Source organism: Lepisosteus oculatus, chromosome 19 (genome assembly GCF_040954835.1).
Source record: "Lepisosteus oculatus isolate fLepOcu1 chromosome 19, fLepOcu1.hap2, whole genome shotgun sequence".
NCBI classification, from domain to species: Eukaryota; Metazoa; Chordata; class Actinopteri; order Semionotiformes; family Lepisosteidae; genus Lepisosteus; species Lepisosteus oculatus.
Window position 1 is genome coordinate 15673649 of NC_090714.1, and position 23197 is coordinate 15696845.

Sequence of the window (23197 nt, forward strand, 5' to 3'; positions counted from 1 at the left end):
TTGCTGCAATGAGATGCAATGCAATGATAGTAAAAACCCTACTAGTGTATTTATAATTAGTTGTAACTAATGCTATCAGTAATAACCAAAATAGCAGAAGGGTCTTGTGTTCTGAGGAATACTGCAAATCGAAATTCTGTATGTGTGGCAGCTCTGAAGGCACTGTAAATACTACTGAGTACAATCAGCATGATCAGCTCCAAAAATGAAGTTCCTTTTCCCCCGAAAGAAGATAGAATTTAATCACGGGGAATTATACAGGAGTCTGCAGAAGTGCTTTTAGACTATTTTTCGAGCCAGTATGGGGTGAGACATTTCAAGTTGACAATTTATTAAGATCTGATAATGAACACAACAGGGCTCACTTCCATTTTAATGGAGGCAGATGGTGTTTGCGGCAGAGTTGCTAACAGCGGCACATTACTGCATCGCGCTGGAAGCTGACAGTCGGCTGGCCAGGGCTCTAATGTGCTGTATAATTCAGTGGAACAGTGGCAGCTCCTCACAGAGTTACTCCTGTACCTTATCAGCTCCACTGTATTCTTCTGTAACTGATAGCTACCTCGAGCAGGGAGTGTGTCCAATCTCAAGGAGATATCAGCAATGTTGTTTTCTGGAGGTTTTTTTTGAGTTAAGAGGCGCTGCTCACTCCAGAGGATATTTTGCTACGTTGTAAACAACATTGACAAGTCTTACATAGTCATCACTTCTCCCGAGTGCTCTCCGCTGTGACAGGAAGACGTTGGAGGAAAGGGAGCTTGCCACACCGGGCTCACGAGAGAGTTGAGCAACTAGGAGAGCTGTCAACGAGGCAGCCTCGTTAGCGGTTCAGAGCTGCGAGGCTGGTACTGATGGCAGCCAGGGGCAAACGGGTCCGGGCAGTTCTGCCAGCCTCTGAGACGGCACAGTGCCTTTTCATGTGGGGTCATTAGAGATCTTATGTGCATCATGTAAAAAAACTTGAAATATTATCGCAGACGTCTTGGCTACCTCAGAATATTGAGCAGCCTTGTGTACTTTTTCAGCTTTTCTCATCCACATTTCAGGAGCTGGGTTTTGGTCAACTCGTTCAAACCCACAGGTGTTAGAAACCACCTACCTCACTGAATTGCCCTAGTAGGCCATTTTCGATATTGAGGCTCATGGGGCCAGCCCTAGTCCACCACAGCGCTGACCCCCACCAATACTGGTTCCCATTCATGGACTGCTGGGCGAACTGGAGCAACTGGGGTCAGGTACCTCGCTCAGGTACGACAGCAGTGTCTGCAGCAGGGACTCAAACACGCGACACACCCGCTGGATATTGGTTCAGAGAGTTACGCACTATGCTACACTGTCCGTATTTCCACCACTAGCCAATAAGGATCAGTTTGCATCCTTGCATCAGCTGATAAACTAAAGCACACGTGTAGGTTGACCGTTCTTGTATATGGAAGTTAGAGTAGGGATCTGTGTCAGCTTGCATAGGCTGCAAAAGAACAGGTGAAGACATATTCACAGGAAAACAAAAGAGACGTAATTTTTGGCTGTGGAGGCTGCTTCTGGTGTCATTGTTGTATATGCTGAGCTGATGTTGCACTTGAATGTTGTGCTTGTCTATGTGTCTGTCACAGCTCCAGAAATGACCCTCTGAAAGATATTGCAAGAGTCCAGCCCTCTAAGAGGACATGTATTATTACAGAGCTTTGGGTCCTAATTCCTACTGGCATTATCACAGAACCACTTTCACAAGGTGCTAAAAATAGAGCAGTCCTTCCAGATATTTTTACCTGTTTTTCTGTAACAAGCCAGATGTGTTTTTGTTCTAGATGGGTGATGAGTCCCGAATTTATTTTTAACTCGTCGGGGAGATCTGTGATGCAGCCATGGCTGCAGCTTGTGAGGGAGCCCAGAGGCCTCCATCCTCAAGGGTCGCAGTTTTGATTCCAGCCGAGTCTCAGACGCTTGATTGATGCAAATCTTTGAAACAGTGGGATATAATTTGCGATTTTCTCAGTGCTTTTGTGCGGGTGATGGTTCAAAAAAGGCAAGGTTGGGGGGCTCAGTGCTCGTAAGGCCCACAAAGTTTTGGGGGGAGGTTTTGAATTTGTCCGGTTGTCAGTTGAGTTTGCCCACTAAAGTCCCCAGGACCCAAAAGATCACAGGAGATATGGCTTCAGAGGTTGAGCTGGTTTCTGCGGAAGCACAAGGTGGACTCCTCCTTCTCCTGCATCTTTTGCTCTTCGCTTCAAGTCTCAGGTAGTCATTTGACGAGCTGTGGCCCGGACACGCACCGTGCCAGCCCAGAGTGAGCTTGCCCTGACGACAAGCGCAGGTTCATCTGCCCAGCGCCCCCCGACACGGGAGGCACAGGCGAAGAACAGAGGCCTGGAGATTGCTGAGCGGGGCTGGAGTCTCACAGGCGCTGGCAGCAGAGCCTTTTCAGCTGTGCTGATTATTCCTGCTCTCTCTTGAAAAGCCTCAGTTTCCTAAATCCCTCGCTTTTGCATTTAAAAGAAGAAAGCACTCCTCACAGCCCCCCATCCCTGTCCCCCTCTCCTTGCATTAGTTGCCAGAAGCATTATAGGTGCAGCTGATGCTCTGTTTGGCTTGAGCCAGAATGAGTCACACAGCCAAAGTACATCTAAACTGGTTCCCGTTTTCTCTTAGTTTGGGGTTCAGGACCGGGGGGAAGGGGGTGTTTCTGTCTAATCTCAGGGGAGTGCTGGGACGAGGAGATCTGTACTCACAGGATGGAAGGGAAGAAGTATATTACAAAGTGGTTTCCATTTCTGAATAGCCCAGTTTTAAATAATCCATCGGGCCTGAGATGTGATGTGCGTCTTGCATCAAGCCGCCTGACTTCACAGCTTTAGGAGTGCTAAAACTTAAATACCATGTGAATCAGTGGTGCGATCTCCACTTGACACAGCCATCTGATACTGTGGTGATCGCGTTGGTAGCGTCACATGGAAAACAAGTGAATCCCATCAACAGAAAATAAAAAAAGCTCATTTCTGTTATATTCTATTGTTTCTAAGATTGTAGTCCGTTCCAGTTTGAGGGGTGTCCTGGAAATGTACGAGCCATTTCTTTTGGGGGTCCTGTGGTATTCTGGGGCACAGGCGTTTAGTTTCACCCCTGAAGTTCTGCGACATGAGAATGATTTAGCGCTGTGGTGGGGTTGACGGAGCTGCGTGCTCGTGTGCTCTGTTGGTAACAGGTGTCGGGAAGCTGTCTTCTCGCCTCCTAACTGCCTGCCTTTTCTCCGCCTGCTCCACTTTCACAATGCCTACAGAGCCGGTGACTGCAGATCACTGGAGCTGCATGAGCTCTGTAGAAGCTCTGACGTGCACAGGAGCTTGAATGCGAATCGCCCGAAGGGCAATATTAAAAGAAAGCAGGAACGAGAGAGAACGCTACTTTCAAGTAGAAAAGAGCAGCGCTGGAGATTTGACGGCAACAGGATTTTGTTCCTAATCGTTTGGCCCGCTGAGATTAGCTGTCATGTCATTTATAATCCCATTATTGTTTTTTTGTAATTCGCTTTTTCAACGCTTTTACAGGAAGCGTTTTGTGAAGATGGGGCTTCTGCCGTTTCCCCTGGGTGAACTGCAGCACGTGGACTAAAAGCCTTTTTCTTTACCCCACTTTGTCACAACATGACCGTATTTCCTTGTGGACTCGTGGGCATCAGGATCTGATTAACTAGATACCCCTTTTCTCCGTTTGTGCAACATTGAGGCACCAGTGGCCTGCAAATTGGGTACAAGCCTGTGCCAAATGAAAGCTGCCGTCCGTCTCTGGATGAATTTGCAGCTGGCCCGCGGGTCGATGCCTTGATTTAGGCTGGTCCTGTGACTTCGGGGTCGTTAAGGTTGGTGTTGGGAGTTCAGCCAGTATTTCCTTCTCCTTGTGCATCATTGCTACAGAGACGGCAAAGTGGAGTAGGAGGGAGGAAAAGGGGGATCATGGAGATTCGGGAGCAGCAGCAGAGCTTGCCAGAGCCTGATACCCCAGCTTTCAGTAAAAGTCTTCCCAAGCCTGGGTGTCTATAACAGCTGTGTTGAACAGCAGCCCTTGGGTCAGACGTGTATATTCGCTTAAGGGAGCCCATAATTTCAGCACTGATCCACAGCTTGCAGCTTTTTATTGGAATTGCTTTTCGTTCTTTGTACAGGTTGAGATTTCAAAGCAAGGTTAACATTTTGTGAGTAGAATGGAAGTTTCCCCCTTTTCAGAGGCTGAAAAACAGGACTGGCTCTGTCCGGTTCCTGTAAGCCGGGCGGGTTCTGCTGCGCTCACAGTGCCGCCTGGGATGCTCTGGCCCGATGGGCACCCCTGCTAGGCGGGTTCAAAGCTGAACGACAGGTTCAGCGCACAAAACATGAAGTTCGTTAAAGCAGTCGAGAAGTCATGCATATTGTTCCAGACTGCTGAATTGCACTACCGCTGCACGGTTTTGGAATTCAATATTGTCTCTCCACTGAAGCTTTAATTGGGCGAGACTGTAAGAATTCATTGTACCATGATGGTTTTAATTACGAAGCAGCTGTTTTTTCATGTATAGGGAGTGACGGGGCTGTAACAGTTGCTGTTTCAAAGACTGGTAGCGACTGGTAGACACTTTTTCGCCCCAGATACTGCTTATTTCTGGTATCCGTATACCAGAATGCTGCAAATCTCTGATTGCCATTTGTTCCCTGAGCCTCAGTGTGAGCTCTGAGACGCCCACAGTGTGATGTCGCACTGTCCCGCGAACGTGTGTGTTTCACCCAGCAAACACAGTGACAAGTCAAACCCCTGGTGACTGTAGCGTCCAAAAGCAGCCAAGTTACTGTGAAGTAGCGAACCACTGGACTTGACTCTTTTTTGTCTCATTTATTTTTACGCTGTGTTCAGTTGTGACTCGGAGTCCTCCTCCACTGTCCCTCATTGTCGGAAATCCTTTCCAGTCTTCTCTCCCGCTCACTAAAGCCAGGGTATTGGTGTCTGGGCTCGGCTTAAGAATTCGCAGCAGGGTGAATGCTGGGCTGCCAGAGCAGAGAGGAGATAACAGGGTGCCATGGCTCAGTTCTGCTCCGGCCATGCCTGGCTCTCTCCCAGCCATTCCTGGAGAGCACAGATAGGATTAAAGCGCATCTGGATTTCCTCGCACTTTCCTAACCTTTTTGTGGAGCACAAGCAGGATGAAAAGTCATCATGCTGCTTTAGCCCAGCTGAACAGGCAGTGGGCACCAGAGGACTGGCGGGTATAGGATCCTGGGTCAGGGAGTGAGAAAGTACAGGGCATCGCTGAGTGAAAGCATGACTACAGCGACTTCCAATCTTCTCCTGCTCCAAAACCTAAATTCGACATTTTAGAGGTCATGTAGTCCAGGTCAGTACTGGAGTGCCATACTTCAGAGGCTGCAGTGCTGATCTGCAGTGTGTACAGCAGCTCTATGCAGTGTGTTCAGCAGCTTTTAAAGCTGATCAGATGTTGAGTACTGGAGCACCAGGCTGAAGACTGAAAGTTGGTTGGTATTGATTAATTTTTGCAAAGCAGAAGAACAAGCAGATGAAACGGATAATTCACACCTCCGGTTACCGGATAGTTTCACAGTTTGTCCTCACATGTGAGACGTCTGTCGCCATTACTCTGTAAGTGTCGGCATGACCTGGAGGGCAACTTTTAAGAGGACTTTGATCACTTGATATTAGTCTGAGCCCATTGCCTTTTGCCTGCAACCACAGTGTCTCAGTGGGGAGTCTCTGGGATTTCTTCAGATGAGGCCTGTCGCCTGTCATTGTGCTTGAATGGAGCACCACAAACTCTGTGCTGTGCTGCAGGATTTTTCTGGTGTCTTGCAAACTCAGCAAGTGTTATCTCTTATCTACGGCTGTTAAGTTTGCCATCTGTAATTTGCGTATCTGAGACACTCTCTTCAGTTCCCCATGTGACAGCTCAGGCCAAGTCTCGAAGGTTCAGCTGTCATGATGTTTTTGTGGTTTTGCTCCTCCAAATACCATATCTGTGACAGGATGCACTTATCCTGTATGCTGCCTAGAGTGTGTGGCTATCCACCAAGAAAAAAATCCACATCTGCACATTTATTATCTTTGCTTAAAAGAAGGTTGGATGTATTATTTTGTTCTTTTGGAACGCCACAGAAACAGCATCCTTCACAAATTTGGGCGGCTGTAGAATCGCCTACATAGTCTAACCCCGCTTAAATCCTTTTACTGAAGACACTAGGTGCTGTCCAATGTTTTTCTACAGAATGCCAGACGTCAAAAAGCTCAGATAGTTCTGCTACAGAACGTTTAGAAATAAATATGAAACTGGAAGCGAGGAAGTGCCAATTTGCTTAGCACCTTCAACAGGCTAATCGACAGTCCAGCCACGCCTGGGCCTGCAAGACTGATTAAATTCTTCTCCGGCGTGTTCAGTGCCCTGGGCTGAGCCACCGTAGTTAATAGAGAGTTTGGAAAAAGAAATAGAACAGTAGAAAGAAATGAAGGAGATCGGAGCCCGAGTTAAGAAGACAGCAGGCTTTCGCCTCTGGGGGATCAAATTGTACAGCCGCTCACTTTTTGGGGCAGTTCTTTCGACTGACTCATCGAACTGCTTCACTTTGTTTTTGTGTTTCTGCTTGGTAGCCCTTTGCGAATGTAGAGTCCCGACGCCCTGCTCCCCTTCCTCTGTAAGGCTCTGGTCTTGGGCCACAGTCTTGACGGGTCTCGGCTGGAGACACAGACGTGCTCGGGGGGTCTCTCCAGTTCCTCTGAGACGCAGGGGGTTGTGTGTTTTGGGGGGCTTGTGTTATTTGGAGAATTCTCATTTGGGCTTTTGTAGGACGAGGCGACTCTACCACAAAAAAAAAATCCTTGGATCCAACTCATTTGATTTGATTTGATTTGACTACCCAGCAGACAGAGCAATATTGTACCGCACATCTGTTAGGGGTTAAAAATGACTGTGTGCAAGTCTGAAGAAATGCCATGGAATTATTTTGTCAGTACCTGAGGATTTTGAAGACTTGAAAGGGATCCCACTCGGTCGGCTTTGAATGTGTTCGTTGACACAGAAGTCAGGCAGAATTCTATTTCCTGCAGAGTGTGCGAAATGACGGGGAAGGCTGATGAAGTCCATTCTTCAGTCACATTTCTGCCATTTTCATGCAGTGGGGTTTCAGCCGAGGGCTTTGAGAAGGTCAGTAGGTGTGACAGGGCCGTGATTGCAGAGTGGCTCGTTAATGGTAAGGAACAGTCCACTTCTTGGAGTCAGAGCCTGGGTGCTAAATAACAGCTCTTGTACTTTTGTCAGGAAGGACAGCTCATTGTCGTCACTGAAGCTAAGCTACTGGAGCTCAGCAGGTATGAGCCTGGTCAGTACCTGGATGGGAGACCTCCTGGGAAAAACTAAGGTTGCTGCTGGAAGAGGTGTTAGTGGGGCCAGCAGGGGGCGCTCACCCTGCGGTCCACGTGGGTCCTAATGCCCCAGTATGGTGATGGGGACTCTATACTGTAAACGGGCGCCGTCCTTCGGATGAGACGTAAAACCGAGGTCCTGACTCTCTGTGGTCTTTAAAAATCCCAGGGCGCTTCTCGAAAAGAGTAGGGGTGTAACCCCGGCGTCCTGGCCAAATTTCCCATTGGCCCTTACCAATCATGGCCTCCTAATAATCCCCATCTATGAATTGGCTTCATTACTCTGCTCTCCTCCCCACTGAGAGCTGGTGTGTGGGGAGCGTTCTGGTGCACTATGGCTGCCGTCGCATCATCCAGGTGGGGCTGCACATTGGTGGTGGTGGAGGGGAGTCCCCATTACCTGTAAAGCGCTTTGAGTGTAAGTGTAAGCAATTATTATTATTATTATTATTATTATTATTATTATTATTATTGTCAGACTTTTAAAATTGGGTTTAAATTTGACCAATTGGAGGTCATTTGCAATGACAGCTTGGAGGGTATCCCTTTCTACTGGAGGGCACCTACCGGAGGGGCGCGATCGCTGTACCTTGGCCAAGGGTACGACAGCAGGGTCGCTGTTTGAACCCACAAGAGTCCTGACTGCCGCTGCATCAGTTCCTGCATGCTGTTCCCTTTGCTCGTGGGGAAAAATGTGCTCTTTGGAACTTTGCTTTCAGTCCCTATTTCGACAGAAACACTTTCAACAAGTCAGTTTTATTTTTTGTGTTTCCAGAACCGATCTATTTATACCAGGCCCCCCAAAAAAAAGAGCCCTGTCGAACACGCGAGACTCAGCCGGTAAAAACCGTGAAGGGAAGCTCTTGGATTTCAAGGCTGTGCTGATGCTGGGGGCTTTGAATGAACTCTGCCTCACATCTTCGCAGTTTTCTGTTGACCGTCCTGCACTGCCAAAACTGTTGTGTTTCGGCTCCCAGTGTCTTCGGCACCTAACCTCGGGAGCAGTATGGACTTTAAATAATTGATCGGTCCGGCGTGTTGCCGCGTTGCGCTTGGTGAGCTTGGGCATGCATCATGTACAGCCCGGCAGATGGCTCGCAGATTGTGAAACTTTGTGTGCGCCATCAGTGCGCAAGCCCCTGCTTCGTCACGCAGCTCGCTGTGTGCAGGAGCGTTAGCAGGCTCTGCCCAGTCACCTGTGGCTGAGCGGGGGTGCCGCCCTGATGCTGTGGAGGCAAAGAGGATTTGGCTGTGCTCTGGAGACAAAGTTGGATTTACTCAGCAGCAGCTGGGAAGATATTTCAGCTTGTATCCTCAGAGCCCTCGCTGTCCCATATATATATATAGGTTAGACTGTACGTATGGTTATAATACAATCCCTGAAATGTCAAACATTTATGTGCAAGTAAAGGTGAGTCCCACTCCGGAAAACAAGAAGGAGAAAGTTTCAGGTGGTAAGCCTTCTTCAGGCGCCAGCGTACTTTGTTCAAACCTGGAGAAGGCTCAGCGGCGTGGAATCGAGCTTCACGTGTGTCCACGCGACCATGCGACACACACTGAAGCTGTGTGTGGCTGCGTGTCTGCGCTGGCTGCTGCCTGCGTGTGCAGTGCACCTCCCAGCCACAGAGGTTAATCAGCCTGGCTGTGGGGGAGCAGGGGCTGCAGCCTGTGAAATTGACTTGTTAGCAGCAATGGGGAGGGGAGAGGAAAGCAATTCAATCTCACGCTGAGTTTGAAAGAAACCCTGTTACATCAGCCCTGTGGCTGCTGGCACTGGGAAATTGCTCTCGCCCGGGCTGGGCTACAGCAGTGGATTGTGAAGGTCTCTGGAAGTCAAGACACAATCCCAGTTTGTCTGTGCAAATTACTGTCTACATGGGGACAAAATCTGAGACAATACCCGCACAACAAGCTAGCATCCTTTCTGTGGAAGCGCTTTTGTAATATTCATCCATTGGGGGCTTTTAATTTCGGTTTATATAGAACAGGACGCGTGCACGATGATATTCAGGTCATCGACTGCAATCACATTTTTACTTCTAGTGAGTTCACACTGCTTTTCTCCTGGGTTTTAAAATCCAAACTGAGAGGAAAGACAGAAAATCAGAGTTTTTGTTTTCATCCCGATCCCGGTGTGCATCCCAATCTTATGCTAATGGTTTTGTTTCGGGGAGGAGATGACGATGCTGCAGCGGGCCACAGATCGCTGCGTTCAGGCAGCGCTTGGAAGAGAGATTTGCATTTATCCTCCCTCTGATCTCCCCCAGCGTTCAATAAGGAGCTCACTGAGATTGATGCTAAGTCCCCAATAACCAGGGAGATGAAAGGAAACAAATCTAATTCCGAATATTGCCACATCTGTCTTCGCCTCGCCTCAACGATCGAGGGGTGAAACGGGAGAAGGTGCCACACGCCGTCAGGGAGCTGGAACCTGCTGGTGTCTTTCAGCTGCATTCTTCGGAAACACGAGAGGCTCTTGTCCAGGAAGTGTGCGACACCACAGTCCTGCCACCTCATCAAGATCAACATCGCGCCAGCAGGCGAGGGCCTGTCTCAGCGGAAGTGCTGCGCGTTTGTGTGGCGTTTTTCCACCCCAGAGGATCTCGAGGAGCCTGCTGCCCCGCTGGGGTGAGAGGCTGCTGCACCTGCGGGGTACAGAGGGTAGGAAGTACTGGCCTGTACAAGCCCAGGACGCCAGGGTTAACACACCGACAAACACTCCTACAAAAAGTGCTTCGACACCTTTCCTGAGCAAGGAGTCAGGACGTTGGCATCTCCTACAGCCCAGGCACCCCATCCTTGTAGTTGGGGGGGGGGGCAGATTGAAAATTCAGGCCCAGAGGGTGTAGTGCCATCTGCCAGATGCCCCCTTTTAATATCTCTGCTGGATTTTGTCCTGTAACGGAGGCAGTTACACCGATTGGCTGGAAATCTATATTTGTTAAGGCCAATAAAAAAAAAAAAAACAAAGTCTGGGAGCCGTTTCAAGAAGAAACTACAGCAGTGGGGTTTTCTTTGTGAACCAGGATCCCTTAATTACGAGTGACAGCCCTGTTGAATTACTACTGTGGCAATCAGTCCCCTTCTGAACAGTCCGGTGAATCTTTCTGGTTATTTGAAAGAGTTTTTCTCCCTGTCTGCCAGCAGCGCCCAGCTCTCCTGTACTGATTGTGCACCGCTGAGCGGCAGAGATGTGAAACAGAGCAGGCTGGTCTTCTGGCTCCCGGTCCCGAGACGCAGCAGCGCCCGGGCCTGGCCCGCCCTTCCCAGCGGCCCAGGTGGGCAGCGGTAGTCTTATATAACCTGTCAGCATGGGGCAAGCAGCTGCCCGAGACCCCCACTCGGACTGGGAGGAATCCAAGTCCCTTGTCCGCAGGGAGAGCCGGTGAGAGAGAGAGAGGAAATATGCAGCCGGGATAATGAAATGAAAAATGTCACAAGAAAGAAGGAACAAGATAGCAAAAAATCTTAGTGTAATATCTCTGTTTTTAGGCCTTCTGTGCAGCATCGTACACTGAAGAGAATGGAAGGCAAACAGCAGTCTGGAAACCGAGGGATTAACAGGAAGCGCAGACTTCCTGCCGTCCGGGAGCTGTGGTGCAGCTCTCACAGGAGGCTGGGAAAGTTAGTGATCAGCAGCTCCGGCTGCTCGTGATGAATGGTCTCTATCCAGAGGGTTTATTATTTATACTCTGAGCTCTGCTCTGGGGCTGCCAGGAGATATTCACCTGTTCCTCTTTACAATGGCAGACGTCACTTACACTGGTCCTCTGAAGAAAGGAGAGGTTGCTTACAGGTATCAAAGCTGAATTGAACCCATAGTGTTCCAATTGTGTGTGTTCATTCCGACCTTTATACTCCTTTTCCGAAACGATCAAGCTCATGCACAAATTCCAGTCTCAAATGAGCAGACAGCACTGCGCTCGCCTGTGGAAGGGTTTTCCCTACTTCTTCTGTTGTAATTACGTGGATATTGAGCTGCACTGGCACGTGGGCCCGGCAGTGAAGACAGCAGCAGAGTGGATGGTGGAGTGTACGTTCTGTTCGTTTAGCGCCGCAGAAGCGTGCCAGTTGCTAAGATGCGGATGGCAAGCAAACGACCCGAAGACCTACTGCAAGCGCACGGGGAGACAACATCACAAACGGTTTTACCCTTTGACCTGATCAAGGGCTGCCCGTCTCCCCACTGTCTCTTCCAGCTTATTTGATCATTCCATACTCACTCTGCCAAAGGACTCATCGAGCTCCCCCCTTGCGTTCAGGCTCCGCAGAAAATGAAATGTTTAATTAATTCAGGTCAGCGAGCTCCATCTTTATCCTGCTTACGGGAGAAGGTTATAAATGACCCGCTAATATCTTCATTTCAGAGCGAGGTCTGAAGGTCAGATATTTTAGCATTTAATCCTCATCCCTTGGGTGACTCTGTCTTGTTCAACCAATTATCACTCATCATTCGTCAATTCTGAAGGCTGGCTGGCTGCCCAGAGCACAGGCTGTGCTGGGAGTCTGTGACGGCTTGACAAAGAGAAAAGAGTCCAGGGAGGAACAGGGACCTACAAGAGGAGTCCCAGTGGAGGACAACACAATAGCTAGAGGCTCTCTGGGGAATTCGACCGACATCAGCAGAGCAGATCATGGTTGTGCACCCAGAACTGCTGCTGAAGCTCATTCTTAATCTGTTGTACTCCACAGTGCAAAGGTCTGTTTTATTTATTAATATGCAGTGCATGTTAATATCTGCTGGCTCTAGGGACTCTTCTGAATATCACGCTCAATTTATATGACTTTGGGTGGAAAAGGATGGGCTGCAAATTGCAAATAGCTGCGTTAGTATTCCCTCCCCTGCTACCCAGGACAATCAAATTAGTTCCACGCTAAGCGACTCTGGTTCTCTCTGGTGTGAGGTGGTGGAGTATCAGTTCCAGCATCCAACAGCACCGTTAGGCATAAAGCTGGATTTGTAAAGAGATGCAGACACTAAACCTCCGTGGCAGTCTGTGTGATAATGCCAATGTGAAACCTCAACCCTAAATAACTGAACCGTTCTTTGTGCATCCGTGATTCAAATCGGACGCGTGTGCTCTAAACTGGAATAGGTACTGGAGTCTGCAGATCCTGGCGACCGGTGGCAGTTCTCTTTGTGAAACTGGGAAAGCTCAATGAACATTTTTGACTGATTTCTAGCATGCTCGGAACGTGTAAGCACCGATGAAGTCAAAAGCAGTGATGCGTATGGCGTTTACACAGAAGTTTGGTTGTAGATATAGTAGTTTGCTGCTGTAGTGCCGTTCCTCTAGGAATATGACATAACAACATGTAGCATTTCTAACACATCACAAAAACACATTGCACTCAAGTGGGTTGTAAGAGTCAAAATTGTGTCATGTCAAAACCCTTGACATTTTTGCGTTGACAGCTTTAATGGATAGTGGAGCAAAAGAACGTTTGTATCTGCTTTGAATCTGCACCATGCTTCTCGGCCTAGAAGGACTTGAAGACCCGCAAAGCCGCAGGCAGTGCGGCATGTTGGGCAGATGAGCCGGTCGTAGATTTGCCTGCTTCGTCTGGGAGCAGTGGAGTAGATGAGGATTCTGGGCTTTCTGGTGTCGGTGCACATGTGAAAGATCAGCGTGGGTTTCAGAATCTCTGTAGATGCATTGCAGACAGTAAATCGAATGCGAGTTTGAACTGGACATTTGTGAATGATGGAAGTGCTCTGGGATTCTGCAGCCAAGTGGGAACTCTATTCTGAACCCTCTCCTCTCTCTTTAACAGCATCTCCGCTGTGCTGAATTGCATTAGATTTATCAGTCAGGTTTGTGAGGAACTGGCTCTAAACTGATTGCAGAGCGTGGTTTCCCACTGTGCTTGCTCGGTCTCGTCTAGGCAGTAATCATCTGTGACATGCAGGCTCAGGTGTGTCTGATTACTGTCTGCGGAACTCTTCTAACAAGACTCGTTAGATCGGAGCACAATTAGCACACTGTGCTTACAAAATTTTCTTTTTTTTTTTATTGCCTGCGTGTGATATTTCCTCTCCAGGAACGAAAGTCATGCTGAAAAGCTAATACTGGATCAGAAAATATTTTGGGTAAACACAGCTAACACCTGGTTTTTAAGAATAAAATTGTGAGCTGGATGTGACATTTCATTTAACAAGGAAAACACTTTAAATGACATATATACACATCTGGGGAAAAGGGCTAATGGTGTGTCAGAGGTTTAAACACTGTTAGAATTGTAATTGTTCCCGTTATTATTCATAAGGAAATCGGGAGCTGATGATGTTCAGGGTTGGAAGAAAGGTTGATTTTATTAGCCGGAGAAGGTTAACATCATGTCCAGGCAGCGGTTTGGAATTAAGAAGGGTAGCCGAGCTCAGCGTATCGCATCAAGGCTGTGTTCTGGTGCTGACGTGTGTGTCTGCGCTGTGCCCCGGTGTTGCAGGACTCCAAGTTCGTGGAGGAGCGTCGCAAGCAGCTGCAGAGCTACCTGCGCAGCGTGATGAACAAGCTGATCCAGGCGCTGCCCGAGTTCGCCGCCCGCCCCACCAAGGAGACCCTGCTCAAGCTGCTGCCCTTCTGCCAGTGAGTACAGCCGCGGCCCTGCTCCCTGCCTTCGAGAGCCCCCCCGCGCCGCGCACGGCTCCCCCGCAGCTCGAGAGTCCCGCCCGGGGTAGCGGCCCCGCCCCGGGGTGTAGGGGGCCGAGAGGCTCATCGGCTCGAGGCTCTGCCATTTCACTGTCATGATGGCCAGCCAGAGGGTGTAGTCCAGCCCTGCTCGGGGCGCTGAGCACCAGCATACATGAGCGACGCGCCCAGATAGAAGCCTTTCCACCCGCACTCAACGCCCGTTGGGGAGCCGCTGTGCAGAGTGGATGCCACGCCCACTCCGTGCAACGCCCACCTGCTGCCACGCCCACTCGGAGCCCCACCCCCCTGCTGGCAGGATGCCTTTGAGCCGTTAAAAATTAATACTCAAACGGCACTTAAGGTGCTGGATAAGACCTTAACAGGCGAGCACGGGGAGGGAAATATATCTGGTAAAGCCGACTGATGAATAGGGACCTTGCATCCTGGAAAGGCACTGTGGGCCCCCGTCTGCTTAGTGCACCCCGTGCCCTTGCAGATTGGCCACACAGGCGCCCGGTGACTGGTCGGCACGCCTGGTGACGTGGGGCTTTCTCATATTTCTTTTGACATCTGGTGTCTGCTTGCCCGGGCCCAGCGTCCTCTCGTCGGGTCCGTCCCGGGCACGCCGGCGGGGCGACTGCTGCAGCTCTCTGTCCGGGGCCGACCGCAGAACGTTAAACTCCGAGGGACTGGACTTTTAAAATATTCACAAGTTTTGTCTGACTTATGTGGGTGTATTCTCTTCAGAATCGAATGAGGTTCTGCGTCTATAAATTACCGCTGCTGGCGCGCCGTCTGCCCTGATGGACTTTCCGAGCCTTGAAATTAATAGCGGATGACCTTGTTAAATCTAATGCACTCAACCATTTTTGGAATTTATCTGCGTTTTCTCGTAGTGAGCCACATCTCTTTCTCTGGTGATGTTCCAGTAATCTGTATGGACAGGCTCAATGAAGAGCCCCTTAAATGCACATGAATGAACTCCTTCATAGAAAGCTAGCCCTGTGTATGAGTCCCTATAACCTCCCTAGGTTCTAGAGGTTAATTCTCCTAAATCCAAATTAAATCCCTGCTCTCTGTCTGCCTCAGGAGGGGAGCTCCTCCACTCTGTGCCCATGACTTAGGCAGACCAAGATGACTGCTTCGTAATGGAGTTCTCAGACTGCAGGAGGGATTATTATCTGGGTAAAAGAAAGAGCTTAAGCAAAAAAAAAAACATCCTGTAAGAGCAAGATTGTGAGATTGGGGGAAAAAACAGGCTGAAGTACAGTGCAGGAGAAGATGCTGTTAAACAGCGCTTTAATGTTGCAAATCCAATATGGCATTAAACAACGTAGGAGTACAAAGATCTCATAAATCTTTAGAAAACATCATATTGTGTGTGTGACAGCACTCAACCCCCCACCCCCAGTTTAATTAGAGTCCACATGAGTCCTTGTCCTGAAGCAGCAGCGTTTCGGGCTGTATCTCACTGTGATTTAACGTGGCTTAGTGTGGCCCGCACTGTCCCCGAGGACGACAGGAGAGGGGCAGCTATACAGCCAGGTTTGCCCCTGTGTCCCTGTGCTACCGGCACCTTCTGCACAAAAGAGCCAAGCGGTAGGAATGAGAGCAAATTCAATCCCTGGAGGGGAATTCCCTCACAAGCTCCGCAGTAAGAAAGAGAATAATTCAATAGAGGGATCTTATACAGACAGCCTAATTCAATTGCAAACTTCTAAAACTTACTGCACTAAACAAAAGGGAAAATCAGTATCGAAGTTCATTCTCCATGTATGAACGCCTTCAGTGTGTGATGTCTTTTTTCCTCTGCACAGTATTTTTAAGGTTATAACTGTGGTATAAATCTGTAGGTTTTTTTTTTTCCCCCAATACAATTTCCCCGAGTCCCAGCAGAGCCTGCTGCTTTGATTTTATATGTGAGGCAATATAAGTGCGAAGACTTCCTGTCATTTCAGGCACAATGCGTCACAGTAAGGCTCCACCAGGGTCTCAATTAAAGCCCCTGAAAAGAGGAGAACTGGAAGGCTTTGATTCACAGAACGCTGGGAATGCAGGGAGGGAGCGCAACAACGCTCAACCTCAGTGTAGCCGTCTGCACAGGGCTTAATCCTAAATGTCCATTAAAATTGCCAGCTGCCTGGAGGACAGCAGGATAGATTCTCGGCTCTGTCCAGTCACAGTGACCTCGGGGAAAATACCACTTCCAGTAAACGTCATTTTCTAGAATACGGAGGCTCTCCACCCTACAGAAGCAGTTAATCGCCGATTGCCATGCGGCATCTTAACTCATTAAAATGAAATTTTAATGGATCTCACTGATCTTCATAACTTCGCTCCCCCCCCCCCCCCCCCCCCGATTAATTGTTCATTTTAACAGACGAGAGCCCGAGAAGCCCTCTGCAGTCAGGGAGGGCCTGGTGTTGACAACTGTTAAGACCGGGCGCTGCCATCACAGTGCTGCCTTAATGAGAGCTGGAAGTAAGGCAGATATCGGGATGTCAAGTCGAGGTTCGGCCAAAGAACAGCTTTCTCAGTTCTGCCTGTATGTCTTCTGACAGCTCTGACAGCCGTCTGACAGCACGGCGTGCCTTTACCTCAAACTTGAATTTGCACAATGCAGAATCATCAGCACCAATTTTTCATTGGTTCTAGGATTTTATTTACTGGCCGGTCGAAATTACCCTGATAGTGCAAACACTACTTTTTGCTTCAAGGGGATTTATTTGAGTTACCGGTCTATCAGTAAATAGCCCAATTTTATCTTCAGTGTTTTGTTTACACCAGCAGCATTGTTCTTTTAATAAAAGCTAAGGTTACTGACCTGCAAAGTGCTGCTGCCTTTTTAGCATTGCTACTTACTTACCTTTCAGAGCTCGGAGGAAAATTCTTACAGTAAGAGGCAGCATCCTGGCTTGCTGACTTTCAGATAATGCCTTATCCAGCGAGTTGTGCCCTTTAACCAGTCCTTGGTGATTTGTGTACTGAAAGTGGGCCTGACAGATCTACGGTCTTGCTCAGTCGGGTGCAGTTACCTTCTGTAGTTTATTAATGCAGGGAAGCATTGGTGGAAATCTTCACTGCTGTTGTACCGATAGCCTCTGCCAGCGGTTGTTGAAAAAGGCAACACTCAGTAGGATAGCCTCACCTTGAATTTTTGTAGTCGACAGCTGAGCTGAGCTGATTGATTACGCAGCGTTAAAAGACGAGTGCTGCGCAAGTTGCTGGAGCCTCAGTTTGAGACGGAGCTCCGCGCCAAGGCATGTTCGGGCAGCTAGTGGGTACGTGTGCCCCTTGGTACCTGACCATCGTGTTTCAGTCCTCCTGTGGTGGCCGACAGTGTACGAGGACAAAGCCTCCATGAGTAGGAGGGGGCTGTCCTCCAGGAATTGTGGAAGTCTGCTGTGTCTGCCAGACTCTGTCTTACACAGCACCTGCCTGTGCAAGTGCTGAGGCTCACTGAGACTGTCAGTGTCGGCGCAGCAGAGAACCGAGCTCTGGCTGCATCTGTCACGAGCCTGAAACTGAGCCGGGTTTATTCACACCAGGATTTACCCTGAAGCGGGTATCAGGTTTATTTCCGTGGATGTGCCGTCTAGCAGACCTGTACAGAATTAGCTTCCCGAGACCTGCACGAACGAGATCGTGTCATTCAACGGTGGTGTAGTCGGGGAGCTCAATTTAAGCCAGGTGTAGCGGGGAAAAAAGGAGAAAATGCCAGGCGTCCATCTGGATTAAAGAGCTCGCAGCTCTGCACAACTGCTGAACTGTGCACACATTTGTGAAATCAAGTCCAGCAGTTTATGTGCAAAAGGAAGCGTGACGAGTTCCTTTTGTGCTGACCGGCGTGCAGTACTGCTAGGACTCTCCTCCACCTCGCCGTCTCCCAAGTAACTCAGAGGAGGCAGCACAGGCTGTGATTTATTTTTAGATCCCAGACTTGTATTTTTAAATATAGATGTTAACAGCAGTGCTGAACTGAATAATACATTTGTACAGAAGTGTGAAATTCGTGCTCTTCCTCGGGCACAGTGTACAGTGTCTCCTCACATTGCAGTCCAGCAACAGTGTAAGAATTCAGCGTAATCCTCTCACACCCCAGGCTGGCATTTTGCTAGTTTAATAAATGCAGGATATCAAAGAACAGCTCTCACAGCGGGCTGTGATCATTTCTATCCGCCCGACACAGACAGATACAGTCACACACAATGTCACCGTGAAACAGAGGCATTTGAAGCTAGAGTTGAGAATATTTGATGGATAGACAAAGGAGGCTTGACAAGGGGATTTTTCAGAAATAAAAACAGCATTTTTAATTTTGTTCACTCTCAGAAGGTATGTTGTGTTTATCTCCTCCATATAGTCCCATGAGAATTGGGCTGGGCCTACGTCAAGGGTCTGGGTAGGACACAGATCACGGATGGGTCTAGGTTCTGGGAAAGCAGAGCTGAACCTGCTTTAAACTGAAAAGACTAAAGGATGAAGAGAAACGGACAGCTGCCCTGTAGCTCACGGGGAAGGAAAAACTGCATTTGATTGAAGATGTTGTAAGTTTGTTCTAAGGAACAAGCTGAATGACGTTTGCATCTGAAATTTTCTAAGAAAAGACTCGGGCCTCCTTACAGGAAGCTAGTTAACTCCCGGGTCAGAACCCCTGCTGGGCTGTTGCCATGGCAGCGAAAGGCCATGGCTCGGCGTCATCCTGGCCTGTTCACGTAGGGAGCAGCTCTTCCGCCGCAAGACAGGACAGCGCAGTGTCCCAGTCTTTCCGCGGTGGTCCGGGCCCTGTCATAAACCGGGAATCAGCAGATGAGAAAGGGGATGTGTTGCCAGTGGCGTGGAAGCAGTTGTTGGGGGTTCCTGGAGCCCATTACTAGCAGAAGTCTGGGCCTTACCCTAACTGGGCTCTAATCACAAGACCAGACCGGACTAATTCCCTCTAAGTCTCGTATCCCGTCGGCCCTGTTGCCCTGCCTTCCTGCTCACAGGACTGCGCTGCACCCTGACTGACGGCTGTCGCAAAGGGTCTCTTCTCCCAGTCCTCGGCGTCTCCTCCTCTGAGCTCCTCTGTCGTGGCTGCACACCGCTGAGCTACGGCTGTGAAGCGTTCATGGCTGCGCGTCTCCATACCCGTGCGCGTTCCCTGGCTCCCCAAGCGCCGGACTGCCTCCGTGTCTCTGCGGTGGCCACTGACAAGCCACACACCACCGCTAAGGCAGAACTCGCAAACCCCCCCCCCCCCCCCCCCGTTTAGGAATCAAACTGCGATCAATAGGAATAAGGATGTGAAAGGATAACGGAAATAGAGTTTTAGGTAACGTGCAGCAGCAGAATATGGGAGATGAAGCAAATGGAAATGGCGAGTGTAGTCATGCAGACCGTGTGCGGTTCTCATAGCGGAGAACAGCCGAGTGACTGCGCTACGGGAGAGCCGTGCCTGCGGTCTTGCCCATTTGCCTCGGCCGATTAATCTGTGGGGCTGCTGGGGGGCCCAGCATGGGCCCGTCCTGTGGAGTTCATTCTCCCACGCTTCCCCGTGACGGCAGGCTGCTCGGCGGAGGGCTGGGGGGCTTCGCCGCGGAGCCAGCAGGGGAGGAGGGAGGGTGTGAGGAAGAGGCGGCCCGCTGGGCTCCGAGCTCTTCTGCTCACCTCCTGCCGCTGCCCTGGCGCCGTGCGGACTCCAGGCCCCCCGGCGCCCGCGAGGAGGAGGAGGAAAAATAGAGGCGCAGGGAAATAAGGTGCATTGGGTGTAAAATAAAACAGAGGACTCGGGCAGGGCGGAGTCGCGTGAAACTTTTCAACGGCAGCTTTTAGCGGGCAGGAGCTCTGAGAAAGAGACAGGATTTTCTCAGTCTTGTGATTCGTTTCAGGCCTCACCCTTGGTCCACGACACTCGTAAGTAAAAGTTAAGATCCCGAAAGTCGTGCCACATCCAGCATCGGGGGGAATGCTGTTACCCCCTGTGTGCGGTCTGCCAGCGATGCCTTGGGGTATGTGGTTCCTGCAGCTTGCGTGCGCTGTCCTGCTCCCCCCGACAGTGTGACCCAGCGGGAACTCATTGCTCTGTCTCTCCTCTCTTCGCAGGGACACCCCCCAGGCCACGGAGAGCGGGACCAAGCCCGCTCGCTCTCGCGTCGGCCCCAGGTTCCCCAAACTGACTCGCAGCCAGAACAGGGAATCCCGCAACCCCGAGCCGCAGAGTGGTGACCTCTGACCTCCCCCCCCCGTCCTGGGAACTGAGGCCGGATCTCCAGCTGACCCTCAGCCAGCGAGAGAACAGGGCTACACGCAAACCTCCGTGCAGAGGGAGCGCCGGGTCGAGGGTCACACCCAGACATGCACACAAGAGCTACAGAAGACCGGCTGGGTTCAGGACAGAGGTGAAACATTTTATAGGACCATTTCTGGTGCCTGGTTTTTTTGTGAACATTTCGACAAGACAGAAAAGGTGGGAACAGGTGTGCTTGCTCAAACCCACGCCGTTGGGAATGTTTAAGGTGCCACAGGAAGAGTCCGAACTCCTGCGGGAGAGGACGGCTCACACCTATCCTCCGTGTTTCCGCAAGCTAAGATTACAGATGTGCTCTGCAACAATATTGTAACCTAAAGCTCAGTCATTAAGGCTGCTGTGTGATGGAGGAAAGTGATCGCAGTAGCAAAGCGGTACTATGTGAAAGAGTGGGAGAAAAAATGGATTTTGCTGTCATTGCAGCGATGAACCATTTTGTAGTAGTTTAAATTACAGAAACTGGAAAGGTTACTGAACACAGATAAATGTAAATGTTATATTTCCTGTCGCTATTATTACGAATTATGTTCTTGAAATCCAGTGGGGAGTTCCTGCAGTTTTTGGAAAGTGAGACAAGGTTGGAAATGCCTGAAACACTGTACAGGATTGTAGTCTGCAGTTTTCTTAATGCTAGATTTACGGAGAGGAAAAGCAGATGAGAAAAGGAAGAAAAGATTAATTGTGCGGACAGACAGTAGCGGCATCACAAATGCAGGTATTCAGCGTGCCAGTGACTGGGGTGTGACAGCGTGCAGCTAGTATTGGCAGCAGTGCAGTCAGGCACTGTCCTAGGAGAGGAATCTTTTGGCTAAGTAAGCAGCTGGTATCCTCCAAGCCCTGGTCTAGGTAAAACTGCTCTAATTTGTGGATAGCAGTGCTTACTGTATGCTGTTGTTCTGTGCTGGAAATTCTGCGTCATGCATTCTGTTCACAGAGCAAAGTAAATAACCGCAAGAAGTAGTTAAGCTTTTCCATTATTGTAACAGGTTTTTACTCCTAGGCTGCCAGGAACAGCCACAGAGAAAGGCACACAGAGCCCTGCTCAGTTACCACTGCTCATATTGTTAGCTTGCTCTCCTGCTCGACACTTACCGTTTCACAAGGAAAAAGCCAAACAAAAGCCTCGCGGTTCTTCTGACTGCCCCCACCTGCTCTGCCGGCCCGCACTGATTAGACAGACGTGCGGAACCTCGATGTGCCGCTTTGCACCTCACCCTGCTGCCCAGGGTGTGACTGGCGCTCGTCAGGCGTGCGCACCTTCTCTTAGCTGTGCTGATCATCACTGTTCTCAGCGCAGCAGTCATTTCTCCTGCGGTGTCAGAGAGGCAGAAAAACAAGCTGCTCCCCATTGTTCTGTTTGGGTTTGAGAGAATGGACCCTGATGACGCCCGTTGTGTAGACAACACGGAGGACAGAAATGACTCACTGGCGTTGGGTTAAAAATAGAGCACCCCCTGTTTCACCATCTCTTTTATGACAAAAAAGGGGTAAATTTTATTTCATCTGTTGCTGCTATATAGTTCTGGCCTTGAGCCACACACGCACAGATACCTCTCTCTTATAGTCCTGCATGCCTGCTCTAATCACGCATGTTGACGTTAGATCACTCGCACACTGTAGTGTCTTACGATATATGTTTTTAAAGAACATATTTTCAACTAGAAGCCATTCAGTGACGTAGGCCGTTGGCGGTCTGCAGCACCGCGGTAGTCTCCAGGAACCTGGAGGAGAGTCCGTCTGAGGTATCGCTGACCCTCCTCCTATACAGATCAGTCAAGGCTTCCCGGAGAAACGTCCGAACGGACTGTTTCTAAAGTTGCAGAAGACCCCCAGCTGGACCAGAGCAGCTAAGCAGATAAGGGAATTGGAGAGCAGGGCGCTGATGAAAGAACAGCTGAAAGGCAGTTAGGATGACGGGGCTTGTATAATGAAACAGGACTCCTTTAGGCCAATAGAAATCAAGATCATGGGCGTAGCGGGTAAAGATCACGTCATGACTTGGCTGGTGTGCACAGCCTGCTGACCGGGCACACTCCTGAGCAGCTGGCGGTGGGGAACAGGAGCCTCCAGAGACAAATCTCTCTCTGCATGAAGCCCAGCGTGCTGCGTTGCTGGGCTGTGCCCAGACTACTGCCCAGGTCAGAGGGCAGTCTGAACAGAGATGTAGCTTTTGGATAGCATTACCCTAATTGCTGATTACACTGACTGCCTTACTGTGAGGCTGTTTGTTTTTCCCGGTGACTTGTCTATTACTATTCACAATGATGTCAGTTTTTTTTTTTTAATCTGGCACGCAGACACAGGCGAAAAGGACAACCGTGTCTCGAGGCAAAGAGTGCATGAAGGGCACTGTGTGTTTTTGTGCCACAGACATTTCCTCACTAAGTTGGCTCCTACGGTCGATTGACAAAGATCCTCGTGATCGTACTGTGAAGACTGGAAGGGCTTTTCTCAGCTCAAGGAGAAAATGGAAGAACTCGCACCAGGAAGTGTAAATTTATGTATATCTACTCTGTATATCTACAGTGCACATTTTATAGCTATACCTAACTTCTGATATCTTTCTAAACAAAAAGGTGTAGTGTATATGAATAATGCTGTTTTCTCATCACGCAGAATGTGCCTGCAAACGGTATATGAGGTCTCAAGGTGTTCATATAGACAAACTAAATAATTGTATTTGTTATTAGATGTACCATACCTAAAATAAATGTGCTGCACATGTTCGTATGAAGGGCTTTTGGCTGTAAATATGAAAGGTTCATGAACGCTGATCACACACCACACAAGCACCTGCTAGTGATCAAGACTAAGATGGTCCTGGACAGAGAGTGATGGAAATTCTTACCTGCTGCCTCCAGGGTTAAATAGCCCACTGAGAAGT

General features: G+C 49.5%; 1 protein-coding gene across 3 annotated transcripts in view; it reads left to right on the forward strand.

Annotated features, from left to right (window-relative positions):
* Window positions 1–23197, forward strand: part of snx29 (sorting nexin 29) — a 108712-nt gene that overhangs the window by 83944 nt on the left and 1571 nt on the right. For 2 of the 3 annotated variants that reach the window (XM_015360196.2, XM_015360197.2), the window contains 2 exons: window positions 13840–13979; window positions 20109–23043. In XM_015360196.2, the coding sequence (XP_015215682.2) occupies window positions 13840–13979; window positions 20109–20238 (270 nt within the window). In that variant the 3' untranslated portion in view covers window positions 20239–23043. Of the gene's footprint in view, window positions 1–13839; window positions 13980–20108; window positions 23044–23197 lie in introns of those variants that run through there. The other variant, XR_011182745.1, reaches the window with a different exon arrangement.